This window comes from Brassica napus, chromosome A6 (assembly GCF_020379485.1).
Source record: "Brassica napus cultivar Da-Ae chromosome A6, Da-Ae, whole genome shotgun sequence".
In the NCBI taxonomy this organism is placed as follows: Eukaryota; Viridiplantae; Streptophyta; class Magnoliopsida; order Brassicales; family Brassicaceae; genus Brassica; species Brassica napus.
In genome coordinates, this window is record NC_063439.1 from 22,731,857 (window position 1) to 22,754,009 (window position 22,153).

Genomic DNA, 22,153 nt, shown 5'->3' on the forward strand with positions numbered 1-22,153 from the left:
TTATATAGCAAGATATCATACATTACATGCCAGCCCGTATATATATGTATTTTTTTCAAACATAAAGTACGCAAATTAGCATCAACGCTTATGTGATTTCACATCCAAATATATTAGTAAGGAAATTAGGTGATATAACCAAACAAAAATCCGTAATTCGTTATATAACCAAAAATCACACATTTTCTCCTCTTTTTCTTCCTATTTCTTTCTATTCTCTTTTTACAAAATTAATTTTACTTTTTTTTGGGATTATATCCCATATTACTATATATATTTAACAATGTACAAAAATCTTAAAAAAGTAGCAATAAACTCATAGTCGGTTCTGAAATTTTAGGGACTATAGATAATTTAGTAAAAAATTATATAAAACTTTCATATAAATTTAGGTATATATGTAAATATTTTCTAAATTTTTGGGAGCTATATGAAGACCGGCCCCGAATGAACCTAGAGCTATAAGTATAACTATGGTAACATATTTTTAAAGTATAGCTTTCTTTCGATAATCCAGTGAGGAAATCCGGATATACTAGTTTCTTCACGTATGCATGTCTATGTCTAAAACATATGTCAACTTCCGAAGAACCGTACACAAAGTACATACATGATACATTTTCAGAATGAAACATTCAATTTAGAGCTGGAAATAGTTTCAATTACATTTCTTGGAACTTATCAATATATAAATTAAAACATGAAAAAGCAGATATACTAATTGTGATATTACAACCGACACGTGAAGCTTCATCGAGATGTGCTAATACGTGACGTTGGAAGCTTTCAGATTAGATTTAAATGCTTTATAATTTAAAGAGCATTCCAACTCTTGCACGTCACCGTTTGATTATAGTAGCAATTTTCCGGGTCCCACTTAACCCTTCTTGAACGGTTCAGATTGGATCTACGATCAGCCACGACGATCCCGCGTATTTCCACGTCACACCCAAGGAAGATGCCTTCTTCGTTTACCTTTATAGTATGATATGGTTTGGGTTTTAAACAGATAGGTACGGTCGATGCACGTTAACTGGGACCCACAGAGGCTTCAGACCTAATTTAGGTACAGTTACGTAGTTATTATCTGCTCCTGATCCTACGATTAAGAGCACCATAAGCCTCTCAGATATGGCCACGTGGTTTATTAATACAGTTAGGGGGCGCTTCCGTCATTTCTTAATCTTCTTTCTTCCCCCCCTCTTTATAAACTGACATCGGAAAAATAAAATTGAAACGAGAGAGATCCGAAAGGTGCGACTAATCTCAGAGTGATGAACCGGAAAGTAAAACCACGTAACCGAATTGGGATCCAACCGGTTTACCACTATCTACTCTATCTCCGAGCTGTCTTCCTCTTCATTCCGACTTAAAAGAAAGATCATCCGTACTTGTCTGATTCCAAACCAAACCAAACACATTCTTCTCTGTTTTTTGTTTTTTTTTTGTTCTGTTGCAAATGTCGCATTCCATTTTATCCGCTTTGTCGGAAGATCTCCTGGTTCGCGTCTACGGGTTTCTAGACCCGCCGTGTCGGAAAACATGGCGACTCGTCAGCAGAGAGTTCCACCGAGTCGACTCGCTGAGCCGAACCTCAATCCGAATCCTCCGCGTCGAGTTCCTCCCCGCGCTTCTCTTCAAGCACCCCAACCTCTCCTCGCTCGACCTCTCCGTGTGCCCCAAACTCGACGACGACGCCGTTTTGCGCATAGCCCTCGACGGCGCCGTTTCGACGTCGCGTCTCAAGTCGCTCAACCTGAGCCGCGCCACCGCGGTTCGAGCCAGGGGACTGGAGACGCTGGCTCGTCTGTGCCGCGCGCTTGAGCGAGTCGACGTGTCTCACTGCTGGGCGTTCGGCGACAGGGAGGCGGCGGCGCTTTCCGTCGCGGCGGGGCTCAGGGAGCTGAAGATGGACAAATGCTTGAGCCTAAGCGACGTCGGATTGGCGAGGATCGTCGTCGGGTGCAGTAAGCTTAACAAGATTAGCTTGAAGTGGTGTATGGAGATCTCTGATCTTGGGATTGATCTTCTCTGTAAGAAATGTAAAGACTTGAAGTCTCTCGATGTTTCGTATCTCAAGGTTCGTCTCAAAGCTTCTGTCTTTAGTTTTTCTATTGGCATAAAGTTGAAAACTTTATGAAAATGGATGTAAAGTTTCTATATTTGATTTGGATTCAGATCACGAATGAGTCAGTCCGCTCTATAGCTTTACTACCAAAGCTCGAGGTTTTAGAAATGGTAAGCTGCCCGTTGATAGATGATGCTGGGTTACAGTATCTCGAGAATGGCTCTCCTTCACTAAAGGTACTATTTTGAAGCTTTAATAAAAAAATTTAAGATTATATATTAACTGGTAAGAACTATTAAACAGGAGATTGATGTCACAAGGTGTGATCGTGTGAGTTCGTCCAGCTTAATCTCCATAGTCAAAGGCCATCCTGATCTTCAACACCTTAAAGCCAGTCACTGTATATCCGTAAGTTCATAATCCATGCCTTAATATTACACTAATTGTCACTGTTTTAAAAATCGGTCTAGGCGTGTATGCCTAGTCAGCAAATCGGACATTAACTAGATTAAAAAAATCGATCTAACCGTCCGATTAATCAATAATCTCATATAAAGCGTCTGACTAATGCCTAGAACATTACTAATTGTTCAAAAAATGTTTTGATTTAATGATTTGTGATTCCACAGGAAATATCTCTGAGCTTCTTACACAACATCAAAGCTTTAAAGCATCTCAAGACTCTATGGATCGATGGAGCTCGTGTCTCTGATTCCTCTCTGTTAACCTTAAGCGCTAGCTGTAGAGCCTTAACAGAACTCGGAGTGAGCAGATGTGTAGGTGTGACTGACATTGGGATGATGGGACTCGCACGCAACTGCTCCAACCTGAAAGCCCTTAACCTGGCGTGCTGCGGATTCGTGACGGATGCAGCCATCTCTGCTGTAGCTCAATCTTGTCTGAACCTGGAGAGTTTACAGTTAGAGTCTTGCCATTTGATAACAGAGAAAGGTCTTCAATCGCTTGGATGTTACTCCAAGCGTCTTCAAGAACTCGATCTTACTGACTGTGATGGCGTTAATGATAGAGGTAAAGAGAAGATACATGTGAATGTGTTCTTGATCTTACAAGTTATGGTATCTTAACTTTTCTTGGCTGCAGGGCTTGAGTATATCTCAAAATGTTCGAATCTTCTAAGATTGAAACTTGGACTCTGCGCAAATATCTCAGACAAAGGGATCTTTCATATCGGCTCCAAATGTTCGAAGCTTCTAGAACTTGATCTATACCGGTGATTAAAATTTCCTTGTAGAACAATGTTTGAGCTTATTCTTGATGGAAAGTGTTTTAATTTTTGATTTTTGAGTCGCAGCTGTGCTGGTTTTGGAGATGATGGTTTAGCTGCTATATCAAGAGGCTGCAAGAGCTTGAACCGGCTCATTCTATCGTACTGCGGTGAACTAACAGACACAGGGGCTGAGAAAATCCGCCAGCTAGAACAACTGACTCACCTTGAACTTCGAGGGATAAAGAATATAACGGGTACTGGTCTAGCTGCAATTGCGCGCGGCTGCAAGAAACTGGCTTACTTGGACCTCAAGCAATGTGAGAATATCGATGACTCAGGCTTCTGGGCGCTTGCGTACTTCTCAAGAAACCTAAGACAGGTAAAAAAAGGAAAAGCATTGGTGTGCTAAACTGATTCGGTTTGGTTAGTGGAAACATGTTTTCATTCTGTGTGTTTGTGTGTGTTTGGTTGGTTTGGCAGATAAACTTGTGCAATTGCTCTGTCTCTGATACGGCTCTATGCATGTTGATGAGCAATCTGAGTCGGGTTCAAGACGTTGACTTAGTCCACTTGAACCGCGTGACTGTGGAAGGGTTTGAGTTTGCTCTAAGAGCATGTTGCAACAGGCTCAAGAAGCTTAAGCTTCTCGCACCTCTCAGATTCTTGCTCTCATCTGAATTGCTCGAGGTGCTTCATGCTCGTGGTTGCCGAATTAGATGGGACTGAAGACAAAAAAAATACACGATCGTTTCTTGCTTTGGTAGATTGTTGTAGTCGTTATAATCAGTGGAACTTTACTAGTAACATTTTAATGTGAATCCGTATTTTGTTGTCTACACTGCTTTTGTCTTATCTTACAACATTGTTTGTGTAGAGGAACTCAGTTTTCAAAAGTTATCACCTAAATGTTTTGATGATGGGATTTTGTTTTTTTTTTTAGTTTGAGAAGTTTTGTCGTGCAAGGCTCGCAATGTCAATGGATAATAAGGGATCAAGAGTTTTAAGGCATATCACAGGGTTAAGAAAGCTAAAAGATCAATAACATGAAACATATTTATTCAAAAGATATATACTAGTAGTAATATTGACTATAGCCACGACATAGCTACGAATTTTTCATAGCAAATGCTAAAAAGCTACGAAAAATCTACGAAATAAAAAAATGTAGTTTTTCGTGTGTAAATCGTAGCAAAAAAGCTACGAAATTGCTACGAAAAAAGTAGCAAGATATAGCTACGATTTTGCTATGAAAATTTCGTGGCAAAATTTATACGAAATAAACCGGAGCAAAAATCGTGGCTAACTACAAAAAAAATATCTTTTAGCTACGATTTTTACCACGAAAACATTCATAGCTATTTAAAACCCTATATACCCTAAACATGTTTTTAATCCCATAAACTCTAAAAGTAAATCTTAAATTCTAATATTCATATTATATCTCAAAATCTTAAACCTAAACTCAAATTTAATTATTTTAAAAATCTAATAACAATTTTTAAATAAAACTCAAACGCTATATTCCAAACTCTAAACTCTATATATTACTCTATATTCCAAATCATGAATCTAAACACTAAATATACTTTTTTCAAAGTTAAACAACAAATCTAAAACTAAAACTCAAAAATTAATCTTTTTTTAAAATTTAATTCCAAAATTTAAATCTCAACTTCAAACACGACACTCCAAACCTTACACTTTAACCCTATACCTTATACCCCAAATCAGAAAACCCAAACACTAATTTTAACATTTCAAATTTAAACATCAAAACTTAAACATAAACTACTAATCTAAAATTTTCAAATTCTAAATTACAAATCATTGAATCATAGTTAAAATAGTTTAATCTTACCATTTACATTCAATAACTTTAACATTTATTATGAACCATAATTTTAAATTTTAATTCCAAGCTCTATCTATCTAAACTGTAAACTCTATTCACTAAACTATAAACACTAATCATGAAAATAACTATTAACCATTATATTTTTATTTTTAACTAAATATAAAATATAAAACCAAAAACTTTATATTCCAAGTCTTGTTAAATATGGCGATGGCTAAAGGTTTTTGGATTAACATGTTAACTAGGTTAAGACTCGCGCCTTACGCGGAATGAATATTATATATAAATTATTTTTAAGTATTATATATTTTTTACATATTACGAAATAATAAGTATATATTGAATGATTAAAAATTTAGTAACTATTACGTATATAATTAAATTGATACAAATACTTAAATAAATTTTATTTATCCAGACAAACACTTTTTTCTATTTTATATGTTATAAAATTAAGTTTAAATGATATTAACATAGATATATAGCACATTTTTAATATTGAAATCTATTAAAAATATTATATACTCATATTATTTTTGATTGTTTGTTTTTTTTATAACAAAAATTTTAAATCAGTGATAACAATAAAAAATTTATGGGATGTTTTATAGTTTTAGTAATTTATAATTTTAAGAACATTCAATGCAAAGTTTAAAATCTAAATATTAGGTTGTCAATAATTGTTTTTTATCAAAAAATTTCAAATCAAATTCGAAATTAAAATACTTATGTATTTTATATGGTATATAATTTATTTTTAAAAAATATTAATATGCATATATATAATATTTATTAAATGAGACTTCATACTTATGTAATTTCGCAATCATTTGTATCTTGTTATAACATAAATTTTAAATTATGGATCACAAAAATTTCAGTGTGAGATTTTTAACAACTTTAGTCATTTATATTTGTTTTTAAAAATTCAAAATATAACATATACGAAAAAATCTATATTTTTATTATATAGTTAATATGGTTGTTTAATTTATTTTAAAATGAATTAAAAATGATAGAGAATAGACTGATTTTTATCAAATCTTTATTATTCAAAATAATTAATTGTCATATATACTTTAGCCACATTAGGTAATTCTGTAATTTTTAATTAAGGAAATAATAAAAAACATTTATGATTAATTTATGGTTAGTTTAATAAAAATCTTATTATATATTTATATGAACCAACTATTTTTCTAAGAATTCTAAGAATGATTGTGGTGATGACATGTGGGTACAAAAATATGTTGGAATGATAGGGGATCCTTATTCAAAACCACACAATTTAATAATATAAATTTCTTTAACTCATCTTATCCTCTAACTTTCTTTTCATTGGTCCAAATGTTATGGCAAGGATCATCATCTCAACCATTGATAAATTTAAATCAATGGCCACAATTTACTATTGCTTTCATTTTCTTTTCAGATCTGAAACATATTCATTATCCCAAATTCCAACCATCTCTCTTTGTGCACATCTTCTGTTCTTCTTTTCTCTACGCCATTACAATGTCTTCATCTCTTTCTTCTATTCGTCTCCTCCTCTGCTTCTCTCATCTGTGAAGTCACCAAGAACCGTGAGGCCTCATCTCCTCCTCTATCTCTATCCTCCGTGAGTCACCGTGACGCCTCTTTCCTCCATGACATCTCTTCTTCATGATTTTTAACAACTTTAGTCATTTATATTAAGCTTCCTCTCATTTGTAACGTCTTTCTTCATATGGTAAAAGTTGGATTTTGAATCTGATTTTGTTAGTGGGCCATTAATAGAATGTTTCGTGCAGGAGAATATGGGAAAGCTTTGAGAAGACAGAAAAAGTGCGTCGAAGAAGACTGAGGAGCCACGCTGGTGAAGACCGAGGAGAAACACCGGAGACGACAGGAGCTACGCCAGATATGGTCGAGGAGCTGGCCGGAGAGAAGAGAAACGAAGAGGATTGGACGGACATTAGGTTTAATTTGGTTTTAGCTTTTTGGTTTAGTTTCTTAAACCACTTTAATTTGTAAATGTAAATCGATTTTATTTGTATATCAATTCTCGTTTAATATTTTTACATTTACAAAAATTATTATTATTTTTTCTTCGAATTTGATTTTTTTTTTAAATATATTTTTTTAGAAAGCCACGGTTTTAGCTATAATTTATTTCGTAGCAAAAACAGATAAGTAATATTTTGTGGCAAAACATGGCTTATTTGCTACGAATTCATCGTCTCAAAAGCGTAGCTTTTTGCTTCGACTTTTGCTACGATTTTTATCTGCTATGATCATATAGCTACTATTTTATTTTAGTAGCAAGAACTCATATAGCTACGAAATGTGTCCCATAGCTACAAAAATGCACCGTGGCTATGACCGTTTTTTTTTACTAGTATACAAGTCATTCTTGTAAATAAAACTTGAAGGAAATATGATATAGAAAGCTCATAACACAATGCAAATATATACATAAGAAACCCTTATATTTCTATATGTTTTTAGAAAACTAGAACTAGTTAAAATAATTATGAAAGAAAATATTATACTATTATATATATTTCCAAACAAAACAATGATTAATTTTTGTGCTCAAACATATAAAACATTAGAATCAAGAGATTTTAAAACAACCACAACATTTTTCTTGGGGTCAATCTATATCACAAACATCTTTCACTAGATACAATAATGATATGAAATCTGTTTTTAACGTATATAGTAATTAATATTTACATTCTTTTATATAGGATGAAATTGCATGCATTTTGGACAGGAAGCCAACAAAATATCGTCTGCAGAGATCGATGATGCATATCCACATCCTCGGCGTGTTACCTATGTGACTCAGCTGAAGAAGAAGAAATCAGAGACCATCTACTTCTGAGATGCGAAGTGAGCAAGCAAATATGGGATCTGGTGCTTCGGAGACTAGGCTACAACTCTTCTCCTGAGCAGCGTGCAGGACTCCACGGTTCCTCTAGCGCCTAGCCTCTCATGCTACAACCTATAACATTGGGAGAGAAAGAAAGAAACAGGTGCCTTCATGATTGAAAATCTGGAACAGTAACTGCAGTTTTCACGTACATGCATATACATTTTTATAGAGCTTAGTAATATATTCATTTGGTTCAATATATAAATGCTTTATGTATATGATATGATGTGTACATAACTTAAATAATTTGAAATAGCAAATTTATTATTATAAAATAATGTTACAACAAAGCACATTATTTAAAATAAAAATACATAGACAATATTTATTCTTATTATTTTGAAAAAAGAGGATTACATTTAGAGAGACAGATCAGTCCCCCAATCTTTAGAAGCATTGGTGATGGGACTGTTTTCTCCTAAATTTGGAGTAACATCTTTTGTGTTACGACTTCCAATGGTTGAAATGAAATCTCTTGTGTAAATCTGAGCATTGCCTACAGTTGAAGTAGATGAAGAAAATGATCCATTAATATCCATGATCAAACAACCATGCTCAGAACTAAAGCGAAAGTACTTTTGTAACTCGTAATCTACGTTGTAAATACCACGATCGTAGCGGCTACGACGCTCCGCGGCCTCCAACTCTTCGCGTTTCATCACCATCTCTCTTGTGTGAGTACAAGTTTTGTGCCCTTGTATTGAGAATTTTTTTTCTTGCAAAATCAGCAAGCTTAAACCCTATAGATTGTAAGACAATATCATCAAACCCACTTTGCTTTTATAAGGGTTATTATTTATTTTAGGGAAAATTCCTTCAAAATACACAGACTAATTTTCATTTGCTAATAAAATACACAAACTATTTTGACTTCCCGTTTAATACACGAATTAATTTACGTTGCCTATTAAATACATAAACTTTCGAAATTCGCAGGTTTTACACATAGTTTTAGACGGTGTTATCTATATTTAACGGAGGTGAAGACGACGTTAGTGTTTAATTAAACATGTGCTTAATTTATGAAAAGAAAATTCCTTAAAAATACACGAACTAATTTTTATTTGTTAATAAATACACAAACTAATTTTCATTTGTTAATAAAATACACGAACTATTTTGGATTCCCATTTAATACACGAATTAATTTTTGCTTCTAATTTAATACACAAACTTTTAAAATTTTCAGATTTTACACATCGATTTAGACGACGTCAACTATGTTTAACATGATTTAGTGGATGTCAACTATGTTTAACAAAAGTGAAGTAGATGTTAGTGTTTAGTTAAACATGTGGTTAAACTGCGAAAGGCAAATTCTTTTAAAAATCCTTCTGATAGATTATATTGGTAGTTTTCTTCTTCATAACACTTGCATAGTGTAAATTAACCTTGATTGACAAAAATAAGAATCGAAAACTAATTCCAAAATCAGAAACTCGTTTAAAATTACCTAGTTTTCTTCGTCATTTTTCATGACATGGAAATCATCTCCACTTTGAAGCAATATAAAATGAAATCAAAGCGAAGAAGAAGAAAAGGAACAGAGTTTGATGAGTAAAAGAGGTTGGAATAGATTAGGGTGTCAAACTTGAATTGAAGCTAGCTTGAATATAAGTATCAATCGATTCGAGAGGTTTTGGTTGAGGGTGAGCGTGCTTTTCACTTTTAACCATACGTTTAGTTAAAACTAAAGTCATTTATGTTATACGTAGTTGACTTCGTTTAAATCGATGTGTAAAATCTACAAATTTTAAAAGTTTGTGTATTAAATAGGACACAAAAATTAGTTCGTGTATTAAATAGGGATCCAAAATAGTTTGTATATTTTATTAACAAATGAAAATTAGTTCATGTATTTTTAAGGAAATTTTTTTTCATAAATTAGACACATGTTTAATTAAACATTAACATCGTCTTCACTTCCGTTAAACGTAGTTAACGCCGTCTAAAACGATGTGTAAAACCTACGAATTTTAAAAGTTTGTGTATATAATAGACAACACAAATTAGTTTGTGTATTAAACGGGGATCCAAAATAGTTCGTGTATTTTATTAGCAAATAAATATTAGTCCGTGTATTTTTGAGGAATTTTCCCTTTATTTTATTGCCCTGGTTTTGTTCAAAACGGTCTTAATTACGTAATATTTATAGGTTTCGTCAAATATATTAATGTCCTGAAACAAAACAAAGTTATCTTCAAAATGTAAGGGAACAAAACAAAGTTAACTTTAGTCCTTGAAAACTATTTGATGTGCTTTTATTGCTTTCACAAAGTCCGCAAAGTTAATTATCCTACTATATAAAAGGGACTAAATTCAAGACTTTTGAGACTATCCACCTCAGCCAAAATATTCTCATCCAAAAAGAATTAAAAATAAATGTCATTTAGAAGATAATTAACTAATATAAAACTTTTGATATTTCTAAAAATTTCAAATTTGTAACTGCTAATTTATTAATAGAATCATATATCTATATTGAATTATGTTCTATTTTTAATCGTTACTTTAAGAGTAAATAAATTATTAATTTATAATATATATATAGTTTATAACTTTATATTGTAGTTATAAATAAAGAGAAAATAACCGGGAAAGGTGAAGAAGCTCATAAAAAATTATGTAATTAAAATGGTAAAATGGTGAATATGATGAAGTGAATCTAAGAAAATTTGTTGTACAAATTATGGTGCTTTCTTCGTCCACTATCCTACTATATAAAAGGGACTAAATTCAAGGCTTTTGAGACTATCCACCTCAGCCAAAATATTCTCATCCAAAAAGAATTAAAAATAAATGTCATTTAGAAGATAATTAACTAATATAAAACTTTTGATATTTCTAAAAATTTCAAATTTGTAACTGCTAATTTATTAATAGAATCATATATCTATATTGAATTATGTTCTATTTTTAATCGTTACTTTAAGAGTAAATAAATTATTAATTTATAATATATATATAGTTTATAACTTTATATTGTAGTTATAAATAAAGAGAAAATAACCGGGAAAGGTGAAGAAGCTCATATAAAATTATGTAATTAAAATGGTATAATGGTGAATATGAAGAAGTGAATCTAAGAAAATTTATTGTACAAATTATGGTGCTTTTTTCGTCCACTATAATGATTTAAAATAATATATATTCATATAAATAAGTCAATATTTGTTGTTTTTTTTGTAAGATGTTAAGATTATCATTTTCTGAAATGTTACACTGATCCAAAGAGATTAGTTTGTGGAGCTAACCAAACGAGGATTATAGTGTTTACTTTGGAAAAAGTAATAGGTTGAACGATAGATGGCGTGCGTGTTTTTTCACATGGAAATCTGCACATATATTAAAATTGTAAGGTTTGAATCATAGAGAAAATATAGTGTATATGACTGAAGTTGATTCATTCCGAAACTAAAGATAGCTAAAATTCTTCTTTGTCAAAATGCATAGATGTGAATCTTATATGAATAGAGTTTTCAATTGCTTATAGCAGTGTAATAAATTCCGTGTGTAAAGAAAAAAAAATGTTATATAAGTGAAAACAAAAATTATGATTTTTTTCTTGTGCCTATAGGCTCTTCGCAATTTGAAGAAGAAAGAACATATTGTGTGAAAATCTTTGGCTCGGTCAAATTTTATCGAGTTGTTTATAAAACTGTTGTTATATGATTCATGTAAATTTTCAGTGTTGATTTAAAAGCCCAAGAAAACTCATCTATACTAACTTTTTGATTTTTTCTGTGATTTAAATTTAAAAAAGATAAAACTTTCGATAAGTTATGTAAACTCAGAACAAGTATTTAACTTTAGAAAGCATTTACATGTTTCAGACTTATAATATATACATATATAATGTTTAAAATTATGTATATAAAACCTGTATAAAATGTGCTTAAATATGTTTCTCTTCTTTAATGTGTTAATTGTACTATATATAACATTATTTTAAAATTTCAAAAAGTTTATGTCACATACAAAAACCATCAATAAAAAATATAATTCTCCATCTACAACCAGAAAAAAGAAAAACTATAAACATATAAATTTAAATTAAGAAAAACTAACATTGGAAAAACAAAAAAATAATGTAAAAGAAACAAACCGACAAATAATATTATAAATAAAATAAATTTATAAGACACAATCCGCGCGAAGCGCGGAAAAAATCTCTAGTGTACATAAAATTAATACTCAATAATTGATTACACATCGTTAAAAATGAGTCATTTGTTTTAAATTATAACACATGCATGTAATTCGTGCCAGCGCATAGAAAAAACATACCAAAAAAGAATTCTTGTCCTTAGCAGAAATTGACTTAGGCAATTCAACAAGGGCAATTCTCCTAAATCGTCTATTTTCAAGTTTTAATCAAAAAAATAGACCATAAGAAGAAAAATGACCAAAATATTTAATTTAATAGGTAAAATGACCCTAATATCTTCGATATATAAAAATCTATTTTTTTATAGTTTTAGATTATATGTTTTCAAATTTAAACCTTTTATAAATTTTCTTTTTTCTTTTTTTTTGAAATTTTTTATTTTATTTTCTTTTTCAAATTTTCTTTTTGTAATTTGAAAATACTTTTTGAAACTATTTTTTAAATTTTTATTTTCAAATTTTCAAACTTTTTATATTTATTTTTTATTTTATAAAATTTTAAATCTCAATCTCAAATCTCCACCCCTTAAATCTAAACCATAATGTTTTAGATTAGTTAACCCTAGGAATATAAGTGTATATTTACTTCTTTAGTGAAACATTTTTGTCATTTTGATCCTTAAAGTATATACTTGTGACATAAATTTTTTTATTGTTATCGTAGGGTATTTCTCTATTAACTTTAGTCCTTGACAATTCTCTGATTTGACAGGAAAAGAATTAATTATGGACAGAAAATTAATACTAATAATTGATTACATATCGTTAAAAATGAGTCAAAATTGTAATTATGATACACGCATAGAAAAAAAAACACAGGAAAATAATTCGTGTTCCTTAGTAGAAATAGATTTAGGCAATACAGTAATCCAATTTTGAATTGTTCGTTAAGAAATCAATTGATTTTATGCTTGAGACTTAATATCTGGTATCCATTATCCGATCTAGGATCCATTCCAATCTGCTCTGAAAAACGGATATTCGGGGGGTGAGGGTCCAGATTTGAATAGTGATTTTGTGGATCCGACAGATTCGGATAGTAAAATTTTAGGTCCGGAGAATTATTATATAATTTAAAAAATAAAAATATAATTATATTTATATATGTATATTATATATACTTTATATAAAATTAATAAAAATAATTTTATTAAATTTCAATAATTTTCAAGTTTTTGTTTACAAAAATAACTTTAAATACCAAATTGATTATTAACTTGTTAGTTTTAAAATTTCATTTTATATTTATTTTATTTTAAATATTCGAAACCGAATCCGGACATCCGAAACATATTTATTCAAAAGGATAATATCATACGTACCAGTCATTCTTGTGTTGGTTGTAAAATATAGAAAACTTTATTACCATGTCTCTCTTTTACCATATATTTTATGATTTCTATCTTGATTAAAAGTAAATAAAACTTGAAGGAAATATGATATAGAAAGCTTGTAACACAATACAAATATATATAAGTGAGAGTTATTTAATCGTGGTAGTGATACATATGAAAAACTAATGATGTCCTCAACACTGATATTTCTATATGTTTTTAAAATATCATTTAGAAAAATATATTATGTTATTTGGTTCTCACATTTCACTAAAAACTAATACAAGTTAATGTGATTGATGGAGGTGCATCCTTGCCTTCAACTTGATCCACGACTGGTTTGTAATCTTCGGAGAGACCTTCGAGGATGAGATCAATCTGATCTTCGTGATCAACGGCTTTTCCTAGGATAGCAAGTTGATCAAGACGGGTTGTGATACCTTGAAGGTATACATCAATTGTTTTGGACTCCTTTTTCCAGTCCTTGAGTTGCGTCTTGAGTTGTTTGATATGGCCACGACTTGGTTTTGCATAGGTAGATGCAAGTGTGGTCCAAGCTTCAAAGGCGGTGGATGCACGGGAGACCAGCAGCTGCAAGGAGGGGAAGATCACACCAATAAGAACACTGTAGATCAGCTTGTCTTGGCGCTTCCACAAGGTGTATGATGGGTTTGTGGAGATCTGATAATCAGTTGTGATGGTGGCTGGAGGAACTGGCTTGGAACCATCAACATAGCCGGCAAGGTCATATCCATCCAGTAAGGCATGGATTTGGAGGGCCCACATGAGGTAGTTGCTTGCATTGAGTTTAGTGATATTAGACATGTTTATCGTGAGGAGGGATGGGTTGTTTGTGTTGATGGTTTCAACAACGTTGGTGGGGATATTGTGTTCAGAACCCATTTCGATATAAGTTAGATATGAGTAAGCTTTAATTTTTTTTTTAATTTTATTTTATTTTTATTTTATACTGATATTTGTTTTTCTTTATTGCGGGTTAATAAAAAAAGATCCGAAGAAACGAGTTGATATACCAGCATCGACCGACATCTGATCATTGTCGGTCGACACCATTTCACATGAGCATCGTGCGACACTTGATTAGTGTTGCTCGACAGAGCATCAAGAGTATCGATCGATCGTCACTTAACTATGTCGATCGACACTCACATCCATCGAGCAGGTATACCGTCTTACCTTGTTAAACTTCATATTTATAATTTATTTTTCACCAATCTTTAGACTGTATAACACCTGAGGACATTGTTGTTTAAGTATGGGAGAAGTTCTACTGATGTTGTGTTTATGTTGAGTTTTATTATTATGTGTTTATTGAGTTTCATCGAGTAAAGAAGGAGATGATGAACTTTTTCAATTTTTAAATTTTTTATTTTCATATCATTTTTAGATGCTAATAATGATATAAAGTTATATCAAAATAATTTTATAATTATATTATACATATATAGTTAGTTAATTTTATAATTGTATAATAATTTTATAATTATATTATACATATATAGTTAGTTAATTTTATAATTATATTATACATATATAGTTAGTTAATTTTATATTTATATAATACAACAAAGAATTTAATGAAGACTGCTGAAGTGGCTGGAGGCACGAGTGTTGAGAGGGAAGTGGAGACCTGGAAGCAAACAGAGGGCTTGCAGTTAGAGGAAGATTCAAGTGTCTTGCAGTTAGAGGAAGATTCAAGTGTCTTGGCAAACATACACCTTGAGTCACAGATTTTTTGTTGAAGTATACAGCATAGATTAGAATTAGATATTTAAACTGCCAAGAACAAAGACCATGATTCTGGCAAACATACACCTTGAGCTAAGTTATGTATGCAGCGTCATCTTACTCATTAAGATTCTGAACTGTTAAAAGCAGAGCAAATTATTCCAAAACAAAGTTTAAGCCTACTTGTAAACCAAGTGAGAGTGTACTGCAGAGATGAGAATTGGGTTTATGAGCAAGACTTGAATGCTCAGATATATTCCAACAAACCTGAAATTTTTAACTGATACATACGTAACTTTAATCACAAGTTCTATATGGACAAACATTACTCATATGCTTGAAGAAAAGAAAGGATTTGTCTTTTCACATAAAAGCATCAACAAAGTGACCCAAAGAAACACCAACTCTCGAGAAATACATAAACACACAAAAGAGTGCAACTTCCCAGAAAACATTGAAGAAGATGGCTTCTTGTACGTGAGCATACGGATCCCTTCGATAGCAGCACGACGGTTCCTGCGACAAGCACGTCCCAATCATCGGTTTTGGCCAAGAATCGTAGCTATTTTGCATTAGCAGTGTAGAAGAAACCAAGCAACTGTTTGCCTTGAGCAAGTCTGCGTAATTGTCTGCCACCTAGACCAGTTCTGTCTCCATTAATCTCTCGTCCTCCTCCCTTAAGATCATGTGTCTAAGGTAAACGCTATTCTCTGTTTTGGTACTCGAATTTGAAAACAATTGAGAGATAAGCCAAAACAGAAAAACCTTTATATTCTCAAAAAAAGATTTAAAACTACATGTTTTGCTGTACCATGTGTGCAGAAATGGTAAAATAACATAAAACCCCAAGCAAATAACAAAAAAAAACAAAAACAAACCATTACAGCGTACTTGCATTGGCCTAGTATATGAATATAAAACAGGTCTGTCAATTCATCAAGAGCTGATAGAAAAGAAAACCATAGTAAATACTAATGTCGAGACCCACAGGAAACAGAAAAATAGCGGAAAAAAACTGCAGACACTACAGTGGTGGTAATCAAAATACTTGGGATTCTCTTTTTGATCCATCTAAACTTTTCGATCAGCTGAGAACCCTGCACATCATCCTGCACATCATCCTGCGCATCGTATTCATAGTGAAATCCAGATAGGTACTCCGATGTGCTTGCAGGAGAAGAGGGGCGAAGTGAAACCAAATTTTCAGCGAAATCAGATATAACACAAATGTCTGACGAGATGCATGAGAGCTCGTTTGTCTTTGGATAATACTTAAACAACCTCTTCTTATTATCACAGAAGAAAAAAATTCCTTCCTTACATACCGCCAAAGGCCTAAACCACACTCTAGAAGGTTCAGGGTCACGAATGCGTAAATTTATGGTGTAAGTCATGCTCCATGTCTTTTCTTGTGCATCTAGGGTCCATAGAACTAATCTCCAAACAGGGACGGTATCAGGTGTGGCTATGGCTAGACGGTTTTGAAGGTTCACTAGTTGATCTAAGTCCGAGGATTCTGGCGGAACTGGGACATCACTGAACTCTTCTGTATGAAGGTCCAAAGCTAGTATGCTATCACCATCCAACATTTCTAACCAGTAGATGGATCCATTGACACACACTGACTTCCGTCTTGGATCCACCCGATAAGGAGGCGGTTTTACTATCCTCCATTCCCCAATGCTCACATCAAGAATCTCACAATAAAATGTAGGATCAAAGAACATCCTCACTACTTTATAATTGCCATTAACTTCGTCTTTACCAAATCCCATAGCCCAATATCCAGGGAAAATATTCCACCATGGAGCTGCAGTGGTAGATTAATGACTATCAAAAGAGAATATATATATATATTTTTTTTTCTGATATATAGATCTAAGGTGAAAATACTTAGACCTCCATACACATATTTCTTTAAAAGATATATATATGGTTTTACTTTTACCTGCAAAGAATATGTAATCAAAGCGCCTGGTGACCGGATCCATACCCGAAGGGAAACTGATGTATTCTCCTGTCGAAGGGTTCAGAATGTTGACGCAACCTGGTACGGGGATGCAAACCAAACCTTCACAAGTCAGCGACGGCCTTTTTGCGGCGTCACCGCGTAAACAGACCACCTCTATTTCCCCTGCGTCCAATGTGAATCGCGACTCAGTCCGGTGGTCTCCAACAGCCAGGATTTTTGGGTTCTTCTTCTCAGCTTTCATACGCCTCTCCGCGAAGCTCCTCGACTCCATGATTGATCTCCATTCTTTTGAGACGGCTTTGAACCTAAGGATGGACTTCAATGGAAGTCGAAGGAAAATCTCTTCCAGTAAATCTTCAGGAACTATGTAGATCGGATTTAGGGTTTTTTCCTCTTCTACCATTCTTTTCGTCCCCGATTGTTTTTTTTTCCCCAGTTCCCTATTTTTATCTTTTGTAGGTTCGGACACTTTTTGCATTTAATACGCTTACATCAGATCTATCTTACTGCGAACACTTTTACTTTTTTTCTTCAACATTGACTTTATAGTTTTCCCTATTATGTAAGTAACTGGTTTTTTACTTTTAAGTTTATACCAAAATTAGTAAAAAGGAATGATTTAGTGATTTAGTATTCTTTTTTTTTTTTCCGCCAAGGATTTAATTTTTATTAATAAAACGGGCCAAGCCCAACATACATGGCCTAAGGCCCAAATACACAAAAAAACCTAAAAGCCCAAAAGCCAAACGGCTACAATCTAACACTTTAACGGGCCCGCGGCCCAAACCATACAAGACCGAACGACGTCGGCAGGACAAACGCATCAAGGAAGCTGGCTGCTGTACACGTGGAAGCATCTGCGCCTTCGGATCGACACGCGTCGCACACCGCCTCGACCTGACCGTCTCCGCCTCGAAACGCCTCCAGATCCATCTCACCGTACCTTCGTTTCGCCGGATCTCATAACCCGCCTCGATCTACCTTCTTCTCCGATGGTCCTCCACCGAAAGCGTCATCGGACAAACCGCGCTCTCATCAGAACCACCCACTCTTCTCTCGGGATTAAAACCCGAAACCACAACCTCAACTTTCCGCCGACAAGAACAACAACCCAACCAAACTTTCACCGCTAACACCCAAACTTCCTACGGGTACCACGCCGGCAGTGTAGAGCTATAGTAGCCTCCACCCTCCGGTAACAAGACGGCGACGACGGAGCTAGGTAAGCCTCCCCCTCCCGGAAACTGAAACCGACGACGGCGGAGCTACAGGAGCCTCCACCTCCCGGAGAAAAACCGACGACGACGGAGCTGTAGAAGCCTCCCCTACCCGGATTCGAACCTTGATCTAAAAATACTTCCTCTCCACCGCAGAAACCCTTCCCCACGACCGCGTCTTCACTCCAGACAAGAACCCGCCATGCACCATAGAATAGGTCTGATTCACAGCTCAGACAAGGCGATAGTGGGGGAGGGATACGAAGAGAGGCACTAAGATAACTTTTAAACGGACGGACCACAGTTCCGGCGACAGCACGCTCGCTCACGCGTCGGCCGTACGCCGGAACCGAATAGATCTACTTTCTCTCACTAAGATGCTCTCTCTTCTGGCATCTTTTGTTTTTCTTGAATAGAATAGTTTTAGTGATTTAGTATTCTAACAGTTATATTTTTAAGTAAAAAAGTTCTTTATTTTTTTAAAAATATTAATATTACATTTTAATTATAATCTTTATTCAACTCTCTTTAACAATCGAAGGTGAGACTGACAAATCTGAGAGAAAAGTGACCAAAGGAAAGTTGAGGAGAAAAAAGAGTCGCTGGAATTAGTTAAAGATGAAGATATGGTGACTGAGAGGAGAGATGTGAGAGTCGGCGGAGATGGTGTTTGTTGGGTTGCGATGGCGGTTGTTGTGGTGTGGCATCGTCGACCACAAACAACCGCCATCGTAACCAGTGTCGTCTTAAAAAATTTAAAAAATTTAGACAAAATATTAAATATAGGCCTTTTTATAACATTTTTTGTGTTGTAGTTCCTTAATTTAAACCAACAAAAAAAATTATCGGAAAAATTATATAATAGTGAAACAAACAAAAAATTTTGAGGCCTTTTTGCTATATACAAATTATTTGTAGTTAATTATAGACTCTTTATTATAATTTTATTAAATATTTAATCATTTAACAATTTGAAATGAACCCTTAAAATTAGGGGTGGGCGTTCGGGTACCCGTTCGGGTTCGGATCGGGTATTTCGGATTTTCGGGTATTTCGGTATAGAGGTGTAGAACCCGTTCGGGTATTTCTGTACTTCGGGTCGGGTTCGGGTATTTTTAGTTCGGATTCGGTTTTTTCGGATCGGGTTCGGATATTTAGATTTTGGAAAAAAAATTAAAATTTTTATTTCTCAAGTTTCTTGTATTTAAAAATATAACTTTCAGTTAACTAATTTTTTTATTTTTAATAGATTGAATGGTTAATAGATTTGGACATAAAATTTTAAAACTAAAAAGATATTAATTTAGTTATTTTTTTTAAAAAAATTGGATGTAACTTTTTGTTAATTTTTGAAATAAAAAACTTGACATGCATTGTAAGTGAGTAGCAAATCATTTTTTCGTAATTATATGTATATCATATGAACTTAAAGTATGTGTAGTATCAATATAAATATTTTATATAAAATAAGAGATGTAAACTAAAAATATAAGGTTAATTATACATATGTTCGGTTATCTTCGGATATCCATTCGGGTTCGGGTATTATCCGTTCGGGTTCGGGTATCCAATATCTCCTTATTCAATATCCGTTCGGATATTTTGCTACTTCGGTTCGGATTTCGATTCGGATTTTTCGGATCGGGTTCGGGTGCCACTTCGGATATCGGGTAAAGTGCCCACCCCTACTTAAAATTAATAAAATAGCACTAAAAATTTCTAAGAGCCGGGCCTGATCGTAACCTCACATTCTCCGACGTCTTGCCAATTCCTCCACAGCCAGATCTCAAAAATACAGAGCCAAGCTCCATTAAATCAGATTCTGGAACAGAGGCAGAGCGCAATCCTTACATTTGCCCCACCGATTTCTTCGATCGAACTTGTGAATTACGAGCATGAAAATGACAACAATGTGAACTTGATAACAAAGTATTGGTGGAATGTTATTGTGTAATGGAGGAATCTTTATGTGCTCTTTATCGAGAGCTGAGGAGTAAAGATGGGTCTATTGGAGCTCTAGAGATTAGTGTCGTTCGATGAGGTGAGTTTTTGTGTTTATTAGGTGTGTGCTTTGTGTAATGTCTTCCTTTTAAATCACTATAGGGTACCCGTGCTTTGCGCCAGTTTGTTTGATGTTCGTATTCAATACTTTGTTATCAAGTTCAGACATGTCCAAAAGAACAAACTTGTGAATTACGAGCATGAAAATGACAACAATGGCGATGATGCTAAGATGGAGAATCTGATATGGCAGATATCGGATTATGTCACTCAAAGTCTCGGTCTTTTTGTAGTATGGATCATCTTGACTCGTCTGATAAGGAAAACACTAATATTTAAAATAGAAACACACACTTTGGAAAATAAACTACAGAACAAAAACGAATGTGAAAGAAAAACACTAAGAAGCTCAGCTCAAACAAAACAAAACAAAAAAAGAAACGAGATCTTAGTGATGGGGGTGGGGTGTGAAGGAATCATGTAGCCACTTGATGAGACGGTCGAAAGGTGATAACTGCATCTTCTTCGGAACACTTTTGGATAGTGGTTGCACCACAACTCGAAGCTTAAGCCCAGCCTCACAGTGACCAATCTTTGAGGTAATAAAATAGCGGATTCCTGGTTTCGTTAGCCTTATGAGATCTTGTCCAGCATTGTGCACGGCAACAGGAGAAGTAGTGTCGCAAGATTTGAACTCAAGATCACTGTTGATTTCTAGGAGGTCATCCACTTGGTCGTTGTAGTAGAAAAGAAGATTGTCTCCCACATGAAACTGTTTCTCCTCACTCCACTTGGAATAGAAGTCACTCTCTTCAGGAACCCTCCATTCGTTGGAGTCACCGACCTTGTAGTCTTTTCCGAGAGGAAGGATCTTTCTAGGTGGTGGTGGTGGAGGAATCATCGGATGGTCATGGACGACAAAAACGACGAGTTTATGTCCGGCTACGCATTGAGAACGATTTGAGGTGATGAAGAAGTGATAACCTGGTTCCATGAGAGTCACGACATCGTGCCCTGTGTTGTAGACAGCTTTAGGAGAAAGGGAGTTGCAGAATTGGTATTCCAAACGGCTGGAAACTTGAGTGACGTCGTTGATGTTGCCATCGTATTCGAACATCAGAGAATCCCCCACTTGGAATTTCTTAAGCTTAGCCCATTCATAATAGCTACCGTGCTTCGCTGTCGTCCATCCCTTCGAGTCTCCCACTTTGTAGATTTTTGCCGAGCAACAACATCCCATTAGAACCATCACGAGCACGAAGCAGAACATTCTTGTTGTTGTCGCCATTATTAATAGAATTATCGGAGCACGTTACGTTGATGAATATGTGAGTAAGAAAAAACAAGAGTCCCCTAACTCTCTTTTTATAACACTTTTTACGGAACCTAATCCTTGCAGCTTAAGGATTTTACTTACCACTTTATTTAATTATAATCCCGTTTGTTTTCTTTTTCCTTTTTCAAAGATCTCTCGGATCCTTTTCCAATTAGCCTTGTGATTGATTTTCATTAACCTGAGTTTATTATTCTAATAATGTGAGTCATGAACAAATATGAAAGATTCTCTGCACAAGTTTATGGTTTCACATTCATATATGCAGAAATAATATTTGCTTCCGCAATATAGAGAAATTCGAAGAAA

General features: G+C 34.0%; 4 protein-coding genes across 4 annotated transcripts; 2 read left to right on the forward strand and 2 right to left on the reverse strand.

The window, feature by feature from the left end:
* Positions 1-1,214: 1,214 nt before the first annotated feature.
* Positions 1,215-4,213, forward strand: LOC106391236 (F-box/LRR-repeat protein 3). The gene is made up of 7 exons (XM_013831844.3): positions 1,215-2,080; positions 2,179-2,304; positions 2,372-2,476; positions 2,698-3,097; positions 3,170-3,299; positions 3,381-3,675; positions 3,777-4,213. Exons 1-7 carry the CDS (start codon positions 1,460-1,462, stop codon positions 4,020-4,022), a joined length of 1,923 nt encoding a protein of 640 aa, XP_013687298.2. The 5' UTR covers positions 1,215-1,459; the 3' UTR covers positions 4,023-4,213.
* A 2,201-nt stretch (positions 4,214-6,414) lies between these two features.
* LOC125575910 lies at positions 6,415-8,384 on the forward strand. The gene is made up of 3 exons (XM_048735180.1): positions 6,415-6,769; positions 6,942-7,109; positions 7,884-8,384. The coding sequence occupies exons 1-3, from the start codon at positions 6,504-6,506 to the stop codon at positions 7,942-7,944; spliced, it is 495 nt and encodes a 164-aa protein (XP_048591137.1). The 5' UTR covers positions 6,415-6,503; the 3' UTR covers positions 7,945-8,384.
* A 7,683-nt stretch (positions 8,385-16,067) lies between these two features.
* LOC106390916 (F-box/LRR-repeat protein At2g43260) lies at positions 16,068-17,760 on the reverse strand. The gene is made up of 2 exons (XM_013831468.3): positions 17,270-17,760; positions 16,068-17,131 (listed from the first exon to the last, which is right to left on the reverse strand). Exons 1-2 carry the CDS (start codon positions 17,694-17,696, stop codon positions 16,293-16,295), a joined length of 1,266 nt encoding a protein of 421 aa, XP_013686922.1. The 5' UTR covers positions 17,697-17,760; the 3' UTR covers positions 16,068-16,292.
* Positions 17,761-20,234: 2,474 nt separating this feature from the next.
* On the reverse strand, positions 20,235-22,019 carry LOC106407997 (blue copper protein-like). The gene has a single exon (XM_013848830.3). The coding sequence runs from the start codon at positions 21,797-21,799 to the stop codon at positions 20,960-20,962; it is 840 nt and encodes a 279-aa protein (XP_013704284.3). The 5' UTR covers positions 21,800-22,019; the 3' UTR covers positions 20,235-20,959.
* Positions 22,020-22,153: the final 134 nt, after the last annotated feature.

What these genes read in the sequence shown, in the direction of transcription:
- LOC106391236 (XM_013831844.3), top strand. Translation starts at nt 1,460, where the DNA reads ATGTCGCATTCCATTTTATCCGCTTTGTCGGAAGATCTCCTGGTTCGC. An exon ending in AAGCCAGTCACTGTATATCC is followed by an intron (nt 2,477 to 2,697) that starts GTAAGTTCATAA and finishes GTGATTCCACAG; the next exon opens with GAAATATCTCTGAGCTTCTT. An exon ending in CTAGAACTTGATCTATACCG is followed by an intron (nt 3,300 to 3,380) that starts GTGATTAAAATT and finishes TTTGAGTCGCAG; the next exon opens with CTGTGCTGGTTTTGGAGATG.
- LOC125575910 (XM_048735180.1), top strand. Translation starts at nt 6,504, where the DNA reads ATGGCAAGGATCATCATCTCAACCATTGATAAATTTAAATCAATGGCC. An exon ending in CTCCTCTATCTCTATCCTCC is followed by an intron (nt 6,770 to 6,941) that starts GTGAGTCACCGT and finishes TGTTTCGTGCAG; the next exon opens with GAGAATATGGGAAAGCTTTG. An exon ending in GAGGATTGGACGGACATTAG is followed by an intron (nt 7,110 to 7,883) that starts GTTTAATTTGGT and finishes TCTTTTATATAG; the next exon opens with GATGAAATTGCATGCATTTT.
- LOC106390916 (XM_013831468.3), bottom strand. Translation starts at nt 17,696, where the DNA reads ATGGTAGAAGAGGAAAAAACCCTAAATCCGATCTACATAGTTCCTGAA. An exon ending in TGATTACATATTCTTTGCAG is followed by an intron (nt 17,132 to 17,269) that starts GTAAAAGTAAAA and finishes CTACCACTGCAG; the next exon opens with CTCCATGGTGGAATATTTTC.
- LOC106407997 (XM_013848830.3), bottom strand. Translation starts at nt 21,799, where the DNA reads ATGGCGACAACAACAAGAATGTTCTGCTTCGTGCTCGTGATGGTTCTA.